This window comes from Hypanus sabinus, chromosome 4 (genome assembly GCF_030144855.1).
Source record: "Hypanus sabinus isolate sHypSab1 chromosome 4, sHypSab1.hap1, whole genome shotgun sequence".
Lineage (NCBI taxonomy): Eukaryota > Metazoa > Chordata > Chondrichthyes > Myliobatiformes > Dasyatidae > Hypanus > Hypanus sabinus.
The window spans coordinates 180464603-180484981 of NC_082709.1; the positions used below are offsets into that span (position 1 = coordinate 180464603).

At 42.1% G+C, this 20379-nt stretch overlaps 1 protein-coding gene across 4 annotated transcripts in view; it reads right to left on the reverse strand.

Moving 5' to 3' along the window:
* LOC132393542 (amyloid-beta precursor protein-like) overlaps positions 1-19385 on the reverse strand; it is a 202597-nt gene extending 183212 nt beyond the window's left edge. For 2 of the 4 annotated variants that reach the window (XM_059968933.1, XM_059968932.1), the window contains exon 1: positions 19113-19385. In XM_059968933.1, the coding sequence (XP_059824916.1) occupies positions 19113-19196 (84 nt within the window). In that variant the 5' untranslated portion in view covers positions 19197-19385. The remainder of the gene's footprint in view (positions 1-19112) is intronic. The other 2 variants (XM_059968929.1, XM_059968931.1) reach the window with 2 other exon arrangements.
* Positions 19386-20379: the final 994 nt, after the last annotated feature.

Genomic DNA, 20379 nt, shown 5'->3' on the forward strand with positions numbered 1-20379 from the left:
AAGATCTATGCTGAGCCCACATATCAATACAACAAAAGCAGTACCACCAGTGGCTATATTTCAGTATGAGTTTGAGGAGACTTGGCATGTCACCACACGCTCTCGTAAATTTCCACAAATGTACCGTACAGAGCACTTAAATTGGTTGCATCTCCATCTGATATGGAGGGGCCACTGCACAAGATCGGAAAAGGCTGCAGAGGGCTGTGAACTCAGCCAGCTCCATCATGGGCACTAGCCTCTGCGCCAGAGGACATCTTCAAAATGCAATGCCTCAAAAAGACAGCACCCATCATTACAGACCCCCACCACCATCAGAGAGGAGGTAGGGGAGCCTTAAGATACACATTCAACGTTTTAGGAGCAGCTTAGAACCATAGAACACTACAGCACAGTACAGGCCCTTAGCTCTCCATGTTGTGCTGACCCATATAATCCTTAAAAAAAAGTACTAAACCCACATTACTCCATAACCCTCCATTTTTCTTTCATCCATGTGCCTGTCCAAGAGGCTCTTAAATATCCCTAATGTTTTCGCCTCCACCACCATCGCTGGCAAGTCATTCCAGGCACTCACAACCCTCTGTGTAAAAAACTTATCCCTGATGTCTCCCCTAAACTTCCCTCCCTTAATTTTGTACATATGCCCTCTGGTGTTTGCTACTGGTGCCCTGGGAAACAGGTACTGACTATCCACCCTATCTATGCCTCTCATAATCTTGTAGACCTCTATCAAGTCCCCTCTCATTCTTCTACACTCCAAAGAGAAAAGTCCCAGCTCTGCTAACCTTGCTTCACATGACTTGTTCTCCAAACCAGGCAACATCCTGGTAAATCTCCTCTGCACCCTCTCCTTAGCTTCCACATCCTTCCTATAATGAGGTGACCACAACTGAACACCAATACTCTAAGCGCGGTCTCACCAGAGATCTGTAGAGTTGTAAAAGGACCTCTCTACTCTTGAACTCAATCCCCCTGTAAATGAAGCCTAGCATCCCATAGGCCTTCTTGTCTGGATTGAACTCCATCTGCCATTTTTCTGCCCAACTCTGCAGCCTGTCTATCCTCTTGTAACCTTTGACCACCTACACCTCCATCCACAACTCCTCCAATCTTCATGTCATCCGCAAACTTACTCACCCATCTTTCCCTTCTTTCCCTCTATCAGATTTCTGAACTGACAATGAACCCGTAAGCACTACCCCACTATTTTTTTCACTACATATTTATTTATATAGCCCTTATTTAGTTTATGGTATATATTATGTACTGCACTGTACTGCTCCCACAAAACAACAAATTTCATGTCGCACGCCCTGATTCTCCTTTCCTTGATATATATTATGAATTATAAACTAGGAATTGCTAGAGTAACACAGCTTTAAAGAATGGCACTCGAGTAGATCAAATGCAAATAAACCCAGCAAATATCTAAATGCAATTTAATGATTTACTTATCAATATTGAGCAATGCAAGACCTAGAATGGCTGAGGACATTTAAAATGTACTAATTAGCTTTTTAACAACGTAGTTGCTCTTATAAATGCAGCTACTTCAATCAACATTGCAATACCTTCCAGCTTCTCACCTCCCTTCCTCCTCACCTGGTCTCATCTTTCACCTTCTAGCTTCTATTCCTTCCCCATCCCCCACCTTCTCAATCTGGCTTTTTGCCCCTTCCTTTCCAGACCTTTTGAAGGGTCTCAGCCAGAAATGTCGACTCTTTATTCCTTTCCTCAGATGTTGCTTGACCTACTGACATTTTGTTTGTGTTACTCTGGATTTCCAGCATCTGCAAAGTCTCATGTTTATAATAGTGACACTGTATTAAAGATTTGGTGGGAATTTACTGTTGAAAATTACAAGCAAAATCCTCTCCAAGCTGGCAAGAATTCAAAAGCGCTCCTTAACCATTATAAACACAGCCTGCTGTACATTTATTTCAAACAGCATTTAAAATTAGCTCGAAGTTTTGAGAATATGATCCTGACATTCAGAACCTAAATTGGTCTGAAACACTGATGGAGATGGGACTAAAAATACTTGAAGATTTATTCAGTTGAAATATAATCAACACTTCTCAGATTAAATACATTTAAAGCATATTAAATATAGCAAAACAGAACTGCAAGGTCTTCTAATACTCATTAAATATAACAAACTAAATGCTGCTCACAGTGAACAATTTAACTGCCGAGAACTGTTTGCATCTGATAACGCTATTGTAAGTTAGAATCTAGCAATCTTGACAATGTAATGGAATATTCCTCACAGTAATAGGGAAAATGGAAGGGAAGGTTTTGGGAGATGACACTCAATCCACAGAGAATAGTAAATCAACATTGAATGTTACTTGATATAAAATAATATTAGCTTTCAGAGGTAGAAACCTGTGGCATCTCTACACTGGAGGGAAGTCCCACTTTTAAACTGAATATTTGCAGATTAGCTTGGCACCATTAGAACCAGGCACCAGCACAACTATTACTGGTGGAGATACGATAGCTTGGAAAAATCTTTCCTTGGCATGGAGTCACAGAAAAAGGTATAACAATAATTTGCTAAGTGTAACTGCCAAGTATCAATCAATGCATAAAACTGAACTAAAATTCATTTTTTTTAAAAACATTGAATCAATACCACTTGATTTATCTCCCCCTCTATTTCAACCTTGCTGTACTGCACTATTGTATCCTTGCCCTTACCCTTGTGTGGTTCCCCCCCAACAGGAATAATGTTCGGTTTGTATGGCTACTGGTTTTCACTAGCACCTGCCAATCTTTTCAGAATTAAACAATGCATCCAGGATGAATTCAATTTATTCTGCAATAAACTACACAAAATTACATTAGCAAAAGGTGAACAACCCTACTGGACATGCAAATTAATTCTTTCACTGGGAGTCAATCTCAGAAAACATCTACAATGCAAGCTAGCAATAGCTAATCAATAATTAATAATTAGTGCCCACATCCAGAGATAATTTACAGGAAAGAATGCCAAAGATGGAGACTGGCAGCAAGGAATATAGTAACAAGTCAATCATTAAATTGTTTTACGATTCCATTAGATCATGGCTAATCTGTGCCCAACTTCATTAACCTGAATTGGAAAGAAGCCACAGCAAGATAACCAGTTGTTCGCTGCTAAATTAGTAATAGTTTGCACCAGTTTCTACTGTATGCAATGTAAAAGCACAAGTGCATTCAGATGCTCAGGTTTCTCCGCTAACTCTGTCGCTGTACCAACACCCTTGCCACAAGCAATGGACTTCAAAAGCTCATTGAAGTCTTGATCACTGCATTTTGGCATTTGTCCCAGTTAATCTTACTAAGTGTTTTTTTTAAAAGACAAGTGCTTTGCACACTTAAAGGAACTATAACTGAAACTGCCTTACTGACAAATGCTTAACATTAATCTCTATATCCACCATTTGTCAATGTGGAGCGGACTACAAGTTTGTAAACTGACATGAGCAAAGGATGTTAGGAATGACGAGGGTGAAGCGCTGAGGGAGAGTGTAGGGCAGGTGGCAGAAGAGTGCCGGGGTAGAGTGGATATGAAGAGGATGTTTCCTATAGTGAGGGTAGTCTAGGACCAGAGGACACAGCCTCAGAATAGGACATCCATTCAGACTAGAGATGAAGAGGAATTTCTTTTGACAGAGGCTGGTGAAAACAGATGGCTGTGGAAGCCAAGGCATTGGGTATAATTAAAGCAGAGGGTGATAGTGTCTCAATTAGCCAGTGCAGCAAAGGTTATGGCAAGAAGGCAGGAGAAAGGGGTTGAGAGACACAATAAATCAGTCATGATGGAATGGTGGAGCAGACTCAACGTGTCAAATGGCTTAGTTCTGCTATGTCTTATAGTTTAAGAAACTGATTTGCTCCTCTAGATATTTCTATTCACCAATCAATTACATTTTCTCAATAAGTTTCAAAGGTTCCTCTTCAGAGTCTCTGGCAATCATCCAGTTTTCCCACCACTTATCTTACCATACTCAAAAGTCCTAAATATACAAGACTGTATAATATCATATCCATTACACAAATGTAAAGGAGAACAAAATAATTGTCACTCCAGATCTGATGCTGCACGAAAAGAACAATAATTAAAAAAAAATAAATATAAATACATAGAAAGTTTCTATACGTAGATTGATTGATTGTCCAGAAAGTGACACTAGGCACAGGTGTCTGTACACAAGGTGACTTGACAGGAAATGATAAAACAGTGGTGGGTGCAGAGGAGTGGGTTACTGGGTGGAGGTGTTGATCAGCCTTGCTACTTACGGGAAGTAGCTGTTTTTGAGTCTAGTGGTCCTGGCGTGGATGCTACATAGCTTTCTCCCTGAAGGGAGTGAGAAAAAGTCTGTGAGCAGGGTAATTGAGATCCTTCATGATATTTATGCTGGTGATGCTTTGGACACTTTTGACTACCTGGTGAAGGGCCTTCCGGTCTGCCGCAGTGTAGTTTCCATACCATGCAGTGATGCAGTTTGTTAGGGTGCTCTCCACTGCACATCTGCATAATAATTTGAGTATATAAATGTGCATAGTTCAGATTGCTTCAGCCTCCTCAGAAAGTAGAGGCATTGGTGATCTTTCCTCATTGTGTAGAATGTGTTCTGGGGCCATGACAGATTCTGTAAGATGTGTACTCCCAGGAGTTAGAAACTGCTCGCTATTTCCACTGCTGTGCCACCAAAGAAGAGGGTTGTGACTGATGAGAGTTCTCCTGAAGTCAATAACCATCACTTGTTGACATTGAGGAAAAGGTTATCTACCTGGCACCAGGCCTTGAGCTCTTCCGCCTCCGCTCTGAAGGCCATCTCATCATTGTTGATGAGCCCCACTACTATCGTCATTGACGAACCTGGCAATGTGATTACTCGGGTGTCTGGTCATGCAGTCATGTGAGTAGAATGTACAGCAATGGTCTCAGCACACAACCCTGGGAAATGGTACTGAAGCCAATGGTCCTGCCTGTGTTCCAGCAGAACCCAAAACAGGAATGTTCTGGAATAATCAGTTTCTATGATCATTAGAAAGGCAATTACTTCCTGATACCCTACCATTCATGAGTTTAAATATGGTATCCATGACCAGAACAACTGCATATTTCTACATCATCAATGGGGTGGGAAAGAGATGAAACGTGAAAAGGAGTTCACAGTATTATGTAGCAAGGTCTAATCTTGATGTTTCTGGTAATGACAACAGAATGTGGCTAAATTCTGCCAGTATAATCAATTTATACATGCATATTTTTGAATTACAATGAAGTGACTGTTCTCCCCCCCCCCCCCCCATCTTCTTAAAAGAGAGAATTCTTGATTAGATCTATATTTGGATCACCTAAGTGAATAATGAATTACATTATACATGACCTGAGAATTGTGAAATCTCGACAGACCAATATTTGGAAGAAAAATAATCTGGTTATCTCCCACATCATAAATTATAAATTGAAAATCATATAGGCTGAATTAAATAATAGTACTAATACTACAAAGCAAATGAAAATTTATTTGAACAAAATAAATTGCTACTTCAATAACGGTGAAACAAATATTCAGAATCCATCATTAAGAATCCTTATCATCCAGGACATGCTCCCTTCTCATTGCTACCATCAGGAAGGACGTAGAAGCTGAAACACTCAGTGTTTTAGGAACAACTTCTTCCCCTCCACAACTTCTGAATGGACAATGAACCCATGTATACTACCTCACTTTTTTTGCTCTACTTTTGCACTATTTATATACATATACACGCACACATTATTGTAATTTGTAACTTTATATTCCACAGTACTGATGTCACAAAACATATTTTACAAAATATGCCAGCGATATTTAACCCAATTCTGATATTAAGACCTCCAATCATTCCGTGGAAGTGAGAAGTATTTAATACCACATAAATACATGAATTTAATACCACATAAACCATGGGTCACACATTTCTCTACTCCAGCCTTGTTTTTTCTAATCAAGAATTACTATGCTAAGTTGTTTTACTGTAAATTCATGTTGTATTAACATATCAATTAAAAAGTAGACCATTCAGCCGCTCAAACTTGCTCTGCCATTTAATACCTTTTAAAAACATTCAAAGACTGCTTTTACTACTCTTCAAGCAAGTAAGTTCTAAAGATTCATATCAACAAAAGAAATTCACCCCATCTGTTAAGTAAGACAGGAACACAGGGTAGACAAGTGGATACTGTGTGAGATAGTGTGGTACCTCTGCCATTTACAAGGGCCTTGTGTGTGCCCTCCAAGTTCTCAATACCACCCAGAATGCTCCTTTTGCATTTTAAATGCCCAGGGATTTCCAAGAGTCAATAGGGATACTGCTTCAGAGAGACTTGGAACACATTTTTCAATCTTTCCTTGTCACCATGGCCCGCAATGGAAACACCAATTCCCAAGAACGGAAAAGCTTACAAAAAGTGGTGAATATAGCCCAGTTCATCACTGGAAATGCCCTCCCTACCATTGAGCAGATCTACAAGGGGCACTGCCAAAAGAAAGGAGCATCCACCATCATGGACCCTAACCTACTGGGCTATGCTCTCTTCTCACTACTGCCATCAGGGAAGAGGTACAGGAGCCTCATTATCAGGTTGAGGAATGGTTATTACCATCTATCATCAGGGTCCTGTACTAGCATAGATAGCTGCACTCAGTGAACTGATTCCATTATTCTTTTTTGCATAGTGCACATTATTTTGCATATGTTCGTTTGTCAGCCTTTTAAGTGCAGTTTATAACTGATTCTGCTGTATTTTTTTGTGAATGGCCACAAAGGTCACTTTGTAATAAATTTACTTTAAACTTTGAATTAAGCTAAATTTTTCATCTTGATGGCAGCAACTACAAATACTTCCAAAAATGCATCTTGAACATTTCAAATTTCATAGTCAATACACATCTTAACCATACACTAGAATCCCTCTAATGTATGCTTAGCTGATAGGGAAGGAAGATGGCAACACAGGGAGCTGAATTATCTAGATTTTGTATCAGGAAAGAAAGGGAAAAGTTATAGAGAAAGTAGCACTCCCGAGTAAAGATTCTGGAAATATTAAATTAATCCGCTTGGGTGGGAAGAGGAAAAGGCAGAATAATATTCAATTGTTAGAGTAAAGGCCTTAGATGTCTACATACAAGAGAAAGAGCACAAAGGCACAGTAAATGACCAAGTTAAATGGAATTTTTGCCATTATTGTGAGAACAATAGCATACAAAAGTAGAGAAGGCTTACTGATGTAATATAGCACTTTGGCAAGATCATATTTGGAACACTTCAAGTTTTGGTCTACTTTAAAAAGTGGAATACAGACAGTGGCCTCTTTATTAGGCACACCTGCTCATTAATACAAATATCTAATCATCTAATCATGTGGCAGCAACTCAATGCATAAAAGTATGCAGTTATTGTCCACATCAAACATCAAAATGGGGAAGAAATGTGATACAAGTGACTTTGACCGTGGAATGATTGTCAGTACCAGACAGAGTGGTTTGAGTATCTCAGAAACTGCTGATCTCCTGGGATTTTCACCCACGGTCTCTGGAGTTTACAGAGAATGGTGCGAAAAATGATAAACATCCAGCAAGCAGTATTTCTGTGGGTGAAAATGCCTCGTTAATAAGAGACGTTGGAGGAGAATGGTCAGACTGGTTGAAGCTGACAGGAAGGTAACAGTACCTCAAATAACCACACGTTTACAACAGTGGTGTTTGGGAGAGCATATCAATACACACAACACACCGAACCTTGAAGTGGATGGACTACTGCAGCAGAAGACCACAAAAGTATACACAATGGCCACTTTATTTGTTAGGTACATTCTGTACCTAACAAAGTAGCCACTGGATGTACTTGTCTTGAAAATATACAGCAAAGGTTTGCCAAATGATTCTTATGGATGAAGAGAAATTGAACAAAATGGATAGAGAATTTAGATGATGATGATGATTTTGAAAGAAAATTCAGCAGTACAAGTGATGCAAGAATGTTTCCTTGTGGGAGAAATCTAGAAGTATAGGACAAGGTAAGAATCTTGTAATTAAAGATAACTTTTTTAATCCAGTGTATGGCTGGAATTTGGAATACATTGCTTGAAGACATGGATGAAGATTCAAAGGTGGCCTTCAAGGAAGAGGACTTGAATTAATTCGCGCAGAGAAATGAACCTGTGAGGTTATGGTAAGAGGCTAAGGGAAAGAATTTGTAAGGTGCTCTTCCAAAGAGCAGCATGGGCATAGCAAACCAAATCATTTCCTTCTCTACTATAACTATTCAATAATTCTGCAAGACAACACAAGGCATTGAGAGTTATGAAGCAGTGAAATTCTCTGTGCTAAAGAGCTGCAAGTGCTGGATCATTCTATAAGCTGGTAGGTAAACTTCTTGACTGAGATGGGTTATTGGTAGTGAACAGGTATATACAGCTGAGGTAAAGCAATGATTTGCATGCCTATTTCTTGAGTTCAATAACATTGTAATCATTAGATTTATCACAATTCCATGTTCTGCATGTAGGCAGGAGGGAACACAGTTGGCAAACAGTATAGGGCAAGTCATAAATATAATAGAACTTAAGTAATAGTTCAAACATTAAATGAACCTAGCCTAGTCAAATCAGTTTCGTTTAGCAAAGTGTTGTTCTACCACTTGAAAAGCCATGGCAAGGAGACTTTTCTGGATTTTGAATGTTCCAATTATAATAGATCTTCTGTATTTTATTGGAGGAGCTTGATTTTGTAGTCCAGCAACTTTAGACTGCATGAAAACAATTGATACATTACTCAGCTGCTTGAACACATGACCTCTATTGAGGTAATGGGGAGAATGGGATTGAGAGAGGAAAATAAATCACCCATGATTGAATGGCAGCAGACATGAATGGCCTAATTCTGCTCCAATATCTTATAGATCTCATGGTCAATCACTGTGCCGCTTTACAAGTGGTCATGTCAAATATCAAAACGGCAAATCTCATCTAACCTTAAGTTTTCAGTGTCTGATATAAAGCTACAGAAAAAGCAACAGCAAAAGTTAGGTCCCTGTAGCATGGTCATTGTAACAATGGGGAAAGATTTCCACCATTTCAACCATGCATGATAATTAACCCCAAGTGACAATATTTAGAGCATGTGGTATGAGTAAAACACCATCTGGAACATAGAACAGTGCAGCACAGAAACAGGCCCTTCCACCCACAATGTTGAGCCGAACTAATCATATTACTAATCAAAAAACTAATCAATCTCTTCTGCCTACACAATGGCCATATCATTTCATTTCCCTCACACTCATGTGCCTATTTAAATCATTCTCAGAAGTCCCTAATGCAGGGGTTCCCAACCTTTTATGCCAAGGACCAATACCATTAGGCAAGGGGTCTGTGGATCCCAGGTTGGGAACCCCTGCCCTAATGTCTCTGCTTCTATCACCACCCCAGGCAGTGCATTCCAGGCACCCACCACTGTGTTTTAAAAAAAAAACTTGCCCCTCACATTTCCTTTGAAATTATTCCTCTCACTTTAAATGCATACCATCTGGTATTAGATATTTCAACACATGAAGGAAAATTTAAAAACTTAAAATACAGTAAAATAATTGTGTTCATGGAGATCTCAGTTTGGAGATGGGGGGGGGGGTGAAGGGGGAAACACCTTAAAAGACATTACTTTGACTTTTCTCTCTTCACCTACGGATCCATCTCACATAAATTAGTGAGAAAGTAACTTTACCTAAACTATGACTTTATCAGCCATAACTGATGGCCAAAATAACTTCCAAACCACTAAAGGGGGCCTAGAGACACTAGATCAGCACAGTGGATTCCGCTGAATTGGGCCCTGTGTTAATCGGGGCACCCACTTATTTGGGACAACTCTTTAAGAACAAAAACTAATCAAGAAAATAGCAGTGATTTCCATTGTTATTTGGGAAACCATGTGGCAGAAAACTGCTGCCAAACAGTTTCTAACTCGCATCAGTAAAGTATCTGTTAGGCACCACAGAGCAAAGTTTTTCAGTAGTTCCCGTTGCACATGCTTGTGTTATTTATCTATTTGGGCCAACAAATACAGATTCAAAAAAAGCAACGACTTTTGATCATTTTTTTATTTTGACTTTACGCAGGAAGTCAATGGAGACAGTCCATTATCTGGACTAGGCATCTGCATTGATCTTGCTTGTTTACAGTCAAAAGAACATGACAGCATACAGAGTTGCCTGATGCTGGTGGCCGGAGTTGGGGACTTCGTAAGCGGTGTGCGAGGAAGTGGAAGCGATGCGAGCGGGCAGGAGTCTGTGCCAGGAAAAAAGCCAGCCCTAGCCGGCCAGCTCTCCCGTCCAGTCTGCTTTCCAAAGGACATTAAATTGGACAACATCTGTGGCAACGAAATACTCAGCGGGAGTACAGAAACGGACAGAATCCCAGACACCGCCATTCAGCTGTTTATTTATGTAACAGATTTTCCCCCATTGGACTACAAACCTACTGCCCTCTGATGTGCCTATTGTCTTGTTTATTATTTATTGTAATGCCTGCACTGTTCTGTGTACTTTATGCAGTCCTGGGTAGGTCTGTAGTCTAGTGTAGTTTTTGTGTTGGTTTACATAGTTCAGTGTAGTTTTTGTATTGTTCATGTAGCACCATGGTCTTGAAAAATGTTGTCTCATTTTTACTGTGCACTGTACCAGCAGTTATGGTTAAAATGACAATAAAAAGTGACTTGACTACACTGGATGAATTCCTTTATCGATATTAGGAATTAATACAATTTTATAGCACTGCAGCACTATTGATAGGGTTTTAATTTGTTCTGTATTTCACTTTCACATATTATGCATTTCTTAGTTAAATAGTAGTTTGTCTTTGTTATATCTTTTAACTACGTCCATAAAAGTTTAATTGGGGCAAGCACTTGATTGGCCCAAAATTTACTGGTCCCAATTAACCAGAATCCACTGTACATTGAAATAACGACTAAAATTTAATTGAACTGAAGGATAAGTGTTAAAGTGATTAGAGGAGAGTATAGGGGAATGTTAGAGGTAGGTTTTTACACACAAATGACCAGGGGTGATAAAGGCACATTAGGGATATTTAAGAGACTCTTGGAAAGGCACACAGATGAAAGAAAAATGGAGGGCTATATGGGAGTGAAGAGTTAAATTTATCTTAGGGTAGGTTAACAGGTTGGCACAACAAAGGGCTTGTACTGCGTTTCAATGTACAATGTTTGGACTGTTGTCTTTAATGTCTATTTGTTTAGTATGTCAGGAAGTGTTCCTGAGGACTAATTAATGAAATCCATATTTATTTAACTGCTTCATGGATGATATGAACCTCTTCAGATTCAAAATTATCCCAATCTTTGGACAAAGTCCATTAGTCCTACATGTATTTTCTAAACCCAACCGAATCAATTTTTCCCATGATGTATCCTGCCCACTTTAAGTTTGCTGCTCAGATTGGACTAAACCATGTGTCAGCTGTGGTTCATTTACCGTACTTCAGTTCTGTGTTAGAAGGCAGTGAGAATTCACTCCAGAGAGTTAAGTACAAATCTAGGTTGACACTCCAGAGGAAGAGAGACTGCCTTTCTGATGAGAATATTAAAATCATAGCTCCACTTGTCCTCCCAGGTGCACACAAATGATCCCAAGGCACTACTTTTCAGAAGCAGGGGAGCTATCCCTATACAGTATTTATTCTTCAATCAACATGACTAAAGGCTGGTTATTTGATCCCAAAGCAAATTCACAGATATTTGCTTTGTTGTCCTCTGATTGCTACATTTCCTGTATTTATGCAATAAATGTATCTTACATCTTTTTCTCGAGGCTCAACTGACTACAAGCAAAATTCTTGATAGCTACTATACCTAGAAACATCACCGTGGGTCATTTTTCAACAGCATTATTAAGATGGAATCAAGATCCAAGGGTCGACAACTAAGAAACAGAAGCAAAAATTGTTCATGTGGTCCCTTGAACCCACCCAATCATTCAGAAGATTAGAACAGATGAGGAAGAATTTCTTTGGCCAGATGTGTTTAATTTGTGGAATTCAGTGGCAGCTGTGGAGGCCAAGTCATTGAGTATATTTAAAATGGAGGTTGATAGGCTCTTGATTAATCAGGGCGTCAAAGGATACAGAGAGAAGGCAGGAGAATGGTGTTTAGAGGACTAATAAATCAGCTATAATTGAATGGCAGAGCAGACTCGATGGGCTGAATAGCCTAATTTAGCTCTCATGTCCTGTGATCAAGGTTTTGTCTGATCTAATTGTGCCCTTAGTTCTCTCTCTGGCTATAAAATTAAGAAGTGTTGGGTGACTGCTCTGCACAGCAGCTGTGCTCAGTTCACAGGGGTGATCCCAGATTTCCTGTTGCTTGCCACTAAGTCAAAAGCCCACTCCTACCTGCCTGTCTGAAACACCCTCCAGTCCTAGAGAGAGGCTCAATGCAAATTAGAACAACATTTCAACTTCTGTCTAGGCACTTAGCAACCCTCTGGAATGAACATTAAATTTATCAACTTCAGATGAAGTAGTCTCTCGTAGTTTTCCCATTATATTTAGTATATCCCTATATCATGGGATCCTTAAAATGTCTCGTAATGTCAATATCAAAGATCCTCATTGCCATAAGACATAGGAGCAGAATTAGACTATTTGGCCCATCAAGCATGTTCCCAGCATTTGATCATGCTGATTTATTTGCTCTCTCAACTCCATTCTCATGCCTTCTCTCCATAACATGGATGGTCTTACTAATCAAGAACTTATCAACCTCTGCTTTAAACATATCCAATGACTTGACCTCCACAGCTGCCTGTAGCAATGAATTCCACAGATTCACGATCTTCTGGCAAAATAAATTCCTGCTCATCTCTAACAGGATGTTCTTGTATCATGAGGCTATGCCCTCTGGTCCTAGACTCACCCACTATAGGAAACATCCTCTCCACATCCACTCAATGCAGGCCTTTCAGTATTCAATAGGTTTCAATGAGATTCCCCTACATTCTTCGAAACTCTAGCAAGTATGGGCACAAAGCCATCACCGGCCTTATGCAAGTTTGTTTCTTATCCCTCCACTAGCTCGGCTTTGAAAACTAAATTCTCCACAAGAATGCAAGAAAATAGCAGGAGCAAGCCACCAAGCCCTGAAGCCTGCCCTGCCATTCAATACAATGACTGATGCACAAAAGCCAAATCTTGTACACACTCCCAATCTTTCAAATATATATCTACACCCACCTTAAATACATTTATTGATCTCAGCTCCACAATAGTTGGGGGCATAATTTCACAAATTCACTACTCAGAAGAAATTTCCCTGTACCTCTGTTTCAAATGCACGGTCCCTTATACTGCAGGGTTTTCCACTTGTTAGTGGCTCTCCCACTGTTAAAAACAGCTTTAATATCTATCCTGTTAGGCTCTTGTATGATCTTGTGGATTTGAATAAGGTCATCTTATTCTCATGGGCCATTCCTGAAAGGACAACTAATTCATCTCAGAGTTAGCCCATTGGAGGCAGTTCAATGGGCTAACTTCAATGTTATGAGTTTCCCTTTTCAAGATAAGCAAATCAAAATTATGCAAAGTATTCCAGGTGCAGGAACACCAATACCCTTTTCAACTATTACAAAACTTCCCTATGCAATAAAGATTACCGTGCCTTTCGTCTTATTACCATTGGACATGTCTAATTTCTGTAGCTCATGCATGAGAACACATACAATAGATCCCTTAGAACTTATTTAGTCTTCTCTATTCCGATGATTCCTCTTACTAGAGGGCATGACTTCATACTTCCCCGTAATAAAGTCCATTGACATTCCAGCATTTTCTGAGATTCCAGCAGTAATCACTTGTTTTTGTCTCTGCATCTGTCCTCTCAAGTTCCATCAAAATCTTAGGTTTTAATATGATTGTTTTTTCTTTCTCTCAATAATGAGTGCAACCTCCTCAAGCGTTCTCTTCATCCCAGAAATATGCATAGTAATTCTTCTCCAAATCGACTTTAGTAAGGAGACAAAAACTGAGAGCAGTGCTCTGGGTGTATTCCTACCACCGTCCTGCACAATCACATACTCTATAAACCAATAAAGGCCAATAATCCTTTCCTTCCTAACTACTTGTTATACCCTGCATGCTAATTTTCTGAGTTTATATATGTAATAATCTTTACTACAACAGAATTCCAGTCTCTCTCTTCAACAAAAAAAACACATGCTGGAAATCTGTAAGAGAAAATTCTGAAAAAAAACTCAAGTCAGGCAGTAACTGTGAAAAAGAGAAAGTTAATGTCAATCTGAAATACTGACCATTTCTCCCTCCATTCAAACCTACCAAAACATCTCACCATAACATATGCTAATCTTGATTGTTATGCCCCAACTTTTTGCACAAGCTGAAAGGGAAATTCTGTTTCTTTAAGAAAAAAAACCTGAATTTTAGAAATTCAGATCAAAAAAGTTTTTAAATGTAAATGCATTTTTGTTAGTTTTGTGACTAATCAACAGCACTGATGTAAGTGACCTTACAGTGGAATAGGTCTCAACGATGTTTAACACAGAAACGATCATTGGAAAGATCACAGGAAACAAAATTTTTCAGCCCAACTGCTCCGTACCAACCAAGCTGCTTCTCTGAGCTGGTCCCAGTTGCCCATATTTGGTCCATATCCCTCAAGCTTTCCTAGCTATGTACCTGTACAAATGTCTTTTGATATTATACCTGCCTCAGCCATTACCTCCAGAAGCTCATTCCATACATGGACCACCATCTGGGTTGCTCCTCAAGTTTCTATTAAATCTCTCCCCTCTTACCTTAAAACTATGCCCCAACCTAGACCTTGATTCCCCAACCATAGGCTGTATGCATTTGCCCCAACTCTGCTCCTCATGATTTTTAAAAAAAATCTCTACAAGATCAGCCCCATTCTTCTATGCTGCAATGATTAAGGCCCTATGCTGCTCAATCTTTCTCTATATCTCAATTAATTGAGTCCCTCCCTAATGGCTGAAACTGAAACAATCACAGTAAAATGAAGAATCAGAACATTATTCTATGAAACATACCAAATTTAATTGCTGGAGCAGCTTCTGGGGAGAGTAGAAAAGCAGACGATTGTATAGTGGCAGTAAAGACACCCAATTATTAATGCATCACTGGTTCTGGTTGAGTGGAAAGTAATATCACTCTCATATTGTTATACTGAAAAATACAACTGTGAATGGTGGGCAAGAACAGACCTGTGCATGGCAGATTGCATTCAGAAGCGAAAATCACATCCAAGATACTTTCAGTTACATAACACCTATTGTGTCCTTTTCAGAATGACTAAGTATTTTACAGCCATGAGCACTTAAAATATAGCTACTGCTGCCGTGCAGAAAATGTTAATCAATTTGTGCACAACCAGTCCCCACAAATACCATCTTTTTAGGTTGGACACCACACTGTTCTTTTGATACAATGCAATGGGATTGTTTATATTCATCCAAGAATTCAGAAGGGGCCGTAGTTCAACACTACATCTGAGAAATGGTATTTCTGACATTATGACACCAAAGTGTTCGTCTGAATTTTTGTTCTCGGGTCTCTGCAGTGAGGCAAGGTGAGATTGTTACCAGGTAAGGCAGTCACTCTTGATTGAGATGGTCATCTAAGCCAATACTAGGTCAAATTTGTGAACTGTCTTGGCTTGTATGGTGAATAATCATTTATTTAGAAATACAATGCGGAATAGGCTCTTCTGCACCAACAAGCTGCACTGCAACTCACCTATTTAACACTAATCTAATCACAGGACAATTTATAATGACCAATTAACCTACTGATCAGTAGGCCTTTGGACAGTGAACCAGAGCATTGTGTGGGTTTCCTCAACCACGGGGAGAATGTAGAAACCCCTTACAGACACTGGAATTGAACTCTAACGCCCAAGCTGCAATAGTGTTGCACTAACTGCTATACCACCATGATGCCCTTATCAAAGCAAATAAGCTTCAAATTACAGCAGATAGAGTTTGGTACATTTACTAAATGAAAGCATTATACTTTGGAGTTAACCTATTGGGATGGCTCCTAGGCTTGCCCAGTGAAACAGCACATAGGTGGTCCCCAAGGTGTAATCACAGCCCATCTTTTTACAGAAAGTTCAACTCAGCAGCAAATAGCCTTATCCACCCTGGTCACCAATTAAATAGTGTACTGAAAGCTGACAAAATGCCTCCGTCCATAAATAAGAGCATAATGATAGCTCTGTTTCCTACAATCCAATCCTAATCAACCCAAGCCTGGAAACTGCAGAAAGCTCTTTGGAATGAGTCCACCCCCAGGATTTATGACAAGAACTGCAGCCATTTGAAAAAAAATTCCTGCAACAAAGATCCACCCAAGTAGATTTCCTCATCGATATGTCCAGCATCATCCAACTTTAATGCTTCAGGAATTCTTTTTAAGAAATCTCATGCAAGATTCTTCACAAAAATGTAGTAAAGGCAAGTTCATTTCTTATAATTTATTACAACCCCCATGAACCTCAATAACTCAGCCCTATCGCAAAGTAATATTTGCATAATTTATGCCATGTTTAATGTCAGACTGCCCAAACCAACAAAATGAACAAAGGCTGATCAGCCTCATCACTGAAATAAAGTCTCTCTTTTGGTTTTGACCATAACATGGGAAAACTTATGCCTAATTTATTATTGAAATAACCCCAGTTTGAAACAAACTGCAAAACTCAAGAGACTACTAACCCAGCATTTCCAAAACATCAATATACTGCAAATAGAGAAACACCTCTGATGATAACAGCGCATTTTATTCCACTGAATGTCAAACAGAAGCTTGCTCGTATTACAGCAACACATTGGGTAATGTAAATAAAATGGGACGAAACAGAAAAAAAACAGAAACAAAACCCAGACAAATAGAAAAAAAATGGGAATACAGCCAAAAAGTGTGCGATAGACATAAATAATAAACCTAATAAACTCAATTAAATTATCTTAAATTGTAAGAAACGCAGGGAAAGATAAATTATCAAAGCTAAATAAAAACGTGGGCAATAGGATGCAGAAGTCTCTAGCTCACTACAAAGTCAAGATTCAAACAGGTTAACTCTCAATTACATATTGCAGGCAATTTTATTTTTATACTGATTTATTTCCATTTTCTCATGTATTATTCGATTGTTTTTACACACAGCAATGACAATATACACATTTTTATATGCAACAACAACCCTTTGCCCATTACAAAACGATAGAGCTGAATTCTTCTGGAAAACGGTTCTACAGTGACTTTGGTAAAAAATGTTTCTGAAGAGGCTGATGTACAGACGAGGCAGGGGATGTTTGCGCACTGCAGAGGCGCCATCTTTTAAGGGCCAACCACCTGATTTGATAGATTAAAAACGGGAGGGGGGCGGAAGGGCTTTGGGGGGGGCGGAAGGGAGGGAAAAGGTGCAGCGTGGGGGGGGGGGCAAAGGACGCCATTAACAAACGAAAAGGCTGACAGAAGGGGATAAATTTTCCCGCTGTGGAGCACCTAAACACACGCACGCACATACGAAAGGAAGCTGGAAGAAGCCAAACAAAGAACACGCAGGAACCGGGATTGCAAAGAAATCGGGAAGAAGAGCTGCCAAGGGAGAGTGTGAGTGGAGAACATGGGGAGGGGTGGGAGGAGTTATTGGAGGAGGGGTTGGAGGCTCATCGGGAAGGGGTATGATCGAGAACTCGCATCCTAATCTCAGGGGAAAGGTTCGCCTTGATCCCAACCCACCCACCCCTCACGACAGGGGCGGACATGCCTCAGCAAACACCCCTCAGCCTCCAGTCTCAACAGGACAGCTCTATTTACGAGCCCTCACCTCCACCCCCCCCCCCCCAGTCAAACACTGAGACCCGAGGCCGGCCAACCCAGCCACCCACCCCATTTCAATTCACACCTCCTGCCCCCCAAAATCCCCACGCTCTTTTCTCCCCCAAGTACTCAGTCCCCTCTCAGGAGGCACCCTGAACCTCAGCTCGGGATAGCGATCGCAGTCCTTACATCAGAGGCACCCCTCATCTTGCTCACTGCTTCTCCTCCCAGACGCATTCCCTCTCCAGCCCAGGACGGTGTCCTCCAACCCCCCCCCCCCAGGAAACCACGCCATCATCGGGCAGTCCTCCCCCAAGAGGGACCCAACCCCTCAACCGCTGAGTCCTTCCAAAGCCGGACCCCGAAAGGCACTCAATCTCCCCCACCAAGGGCAGTACCCTCTCCCAAGAGATCGCAGCCCAGAACCGATCCCTCAGAAGGTACCCACTCCCTTCACGCACAGCAGACCCTCCTCCCTCAAAAAGCAACCCCCCCCCCAAGACCAGGACGTCGATTACACCCCTTCAAAGGCATCGCCACACTTTTACGACCCCAGGACAGTGACCACCTCGCTATACATCGTCCCCAGTCAACGGGACCGCTGCCCAGAGAGCCCCGCTCCCGGATAATGAACCCCTCCCCATGGGACCTCAGCCCAGAGAGCCCCGCTCCGGGATAATAAACCCCTCCCCAAGGGACCCTAGCCCAGGAAAATTACCTCCTCTCCGCGGGACCCCAGCATAGTGAGAACGCTTCCCCACGGGACGCTAGCCCAGGAAAACGATCGCCTCCCCCGGCGGGACCCCAGCGTGGTGAACCTTTTCCCACGGGATCCCAGCCTCGGAAAGTGATCCCCCTCATGGCAACCCACCAAGGTGTTCCCCTTCCCACGGGAGGGACCCAACACCCAGACATTCCCTCTATCGATAGCCCAGGATAGGGACCCCTCATCTCTGAGACCCTAGCAAAAGGTAGATCACCCCACCCTAGGAAAACAAGAACCCTCCCACCCCGTTCCCTTCATCGGGAGCTCGGGACAGGTACCCCTCATCCGTTCCTTTGGAAAGGACGCAACTCGCTTCTCCCCTTCCTCGTCGAAGGGCTCCGTCTGCAGCCCGGAAAGTGACCTCCACCGCCACCCCCACCCCGCTCTCCCTCGGCCGGACGGCGCACCGGTCCCGCGGGCTGTTACCTCCAGAGCCCGGCAGAGCGGGGCGAGGACGAGAGCCGCCGCCAGCAGCAGCATCCTCAAACGCCCGGTTAAGTGCGGGATCATGGCCGCGCTGGTCGATCGCTCCTGCGGGTCTGTGTTTGTGTGTGTATGCGGGGGGCGGGAGGGAAGGAGACGTCTCGTGTGTCGGTCCTTTCCGAGCGACTGTAAATCCCACACCGCCTCGGACGCTCGCTGCGGTTCCCCGACTCTCTCGATGACTGGGCAGCGGTGGGCGAGCGCGTTTTGTGCGGCACCTGCACCCGCCCCTCCCCGCTTTCCCCGCCCAGCGCAGCTCACTCGGCTCCGGCCCGGCACCGCCACCTAGCGCTGAAGCCACAGGGCCGGGAGCGCGCAGAGCACCGTCCCGCCGCCCGACCTTCCGTCATAGAGAGTCTGCATCGCCGTCTGCGGGGGCCTGGGAGCGGCGGTGCTGCAGTGCAGCGGCCATTTCCCGCTTTACCAACCACCCCCCTCCCGGCTTCGGGGTGTCACAGCGACCTACAGCGCCGCCCGGCTCGGAGGAGATACTGCGGCTCCTCCCAGCCGGCCAGAGGCGACCGGGAGGCCAGCTGCAGTGCCACCGCACCCGGAGGAGGTATTGCGGGACAGGCAGACGGAGCTGGGAGGACAACTACAGCGCCGCCCGGCTCGGAGGAGTCAGTCCCTCCGGCCGGCGATCGCGCATCTCCGCTTGAACTGACGATACAGCCAACCATACCAGCCAGCGTGGAGGAGAAGGAGGTTACTTATAGTGCTACGTTATGAAAATACTGGAAAATATGTGCATGGATTGCCAAAGCCACCTTCTACATTTTTTTTTTCTGTATTTCTGGCTGTGTCCCACCATTTGTGCTGAATGAGTACTCAGCGTTGATGTAAGGAGCACAAGTCAAATTAACGGTGAGGGAATAAAATATCCCCTTTTGAAGGAAGATATTCTCGAACTGTACCAACAAACGGGAAAAGTATAGGCCACTCAGTAACTCCAACTACACTAGGGCTTATGTAATCTCCATTTTGCATCAATTTCCTGATCTTTTACCAAGTATCTTGATTTCCCCAAAATTTGTTGACCTTTGTTCTCAATCATTGACTCAGACTATGGGGCGAATTCAAAAGATCCATAGAGTCATAGGATCACATAACGGAAAGACAAACCCTTCGGTCCAACTGGTCAGAATCAGGAACTGAATCTATCTGAATCAGGAACTGAATCTGTATCTGAATCAGAATCACGTCACTGGCA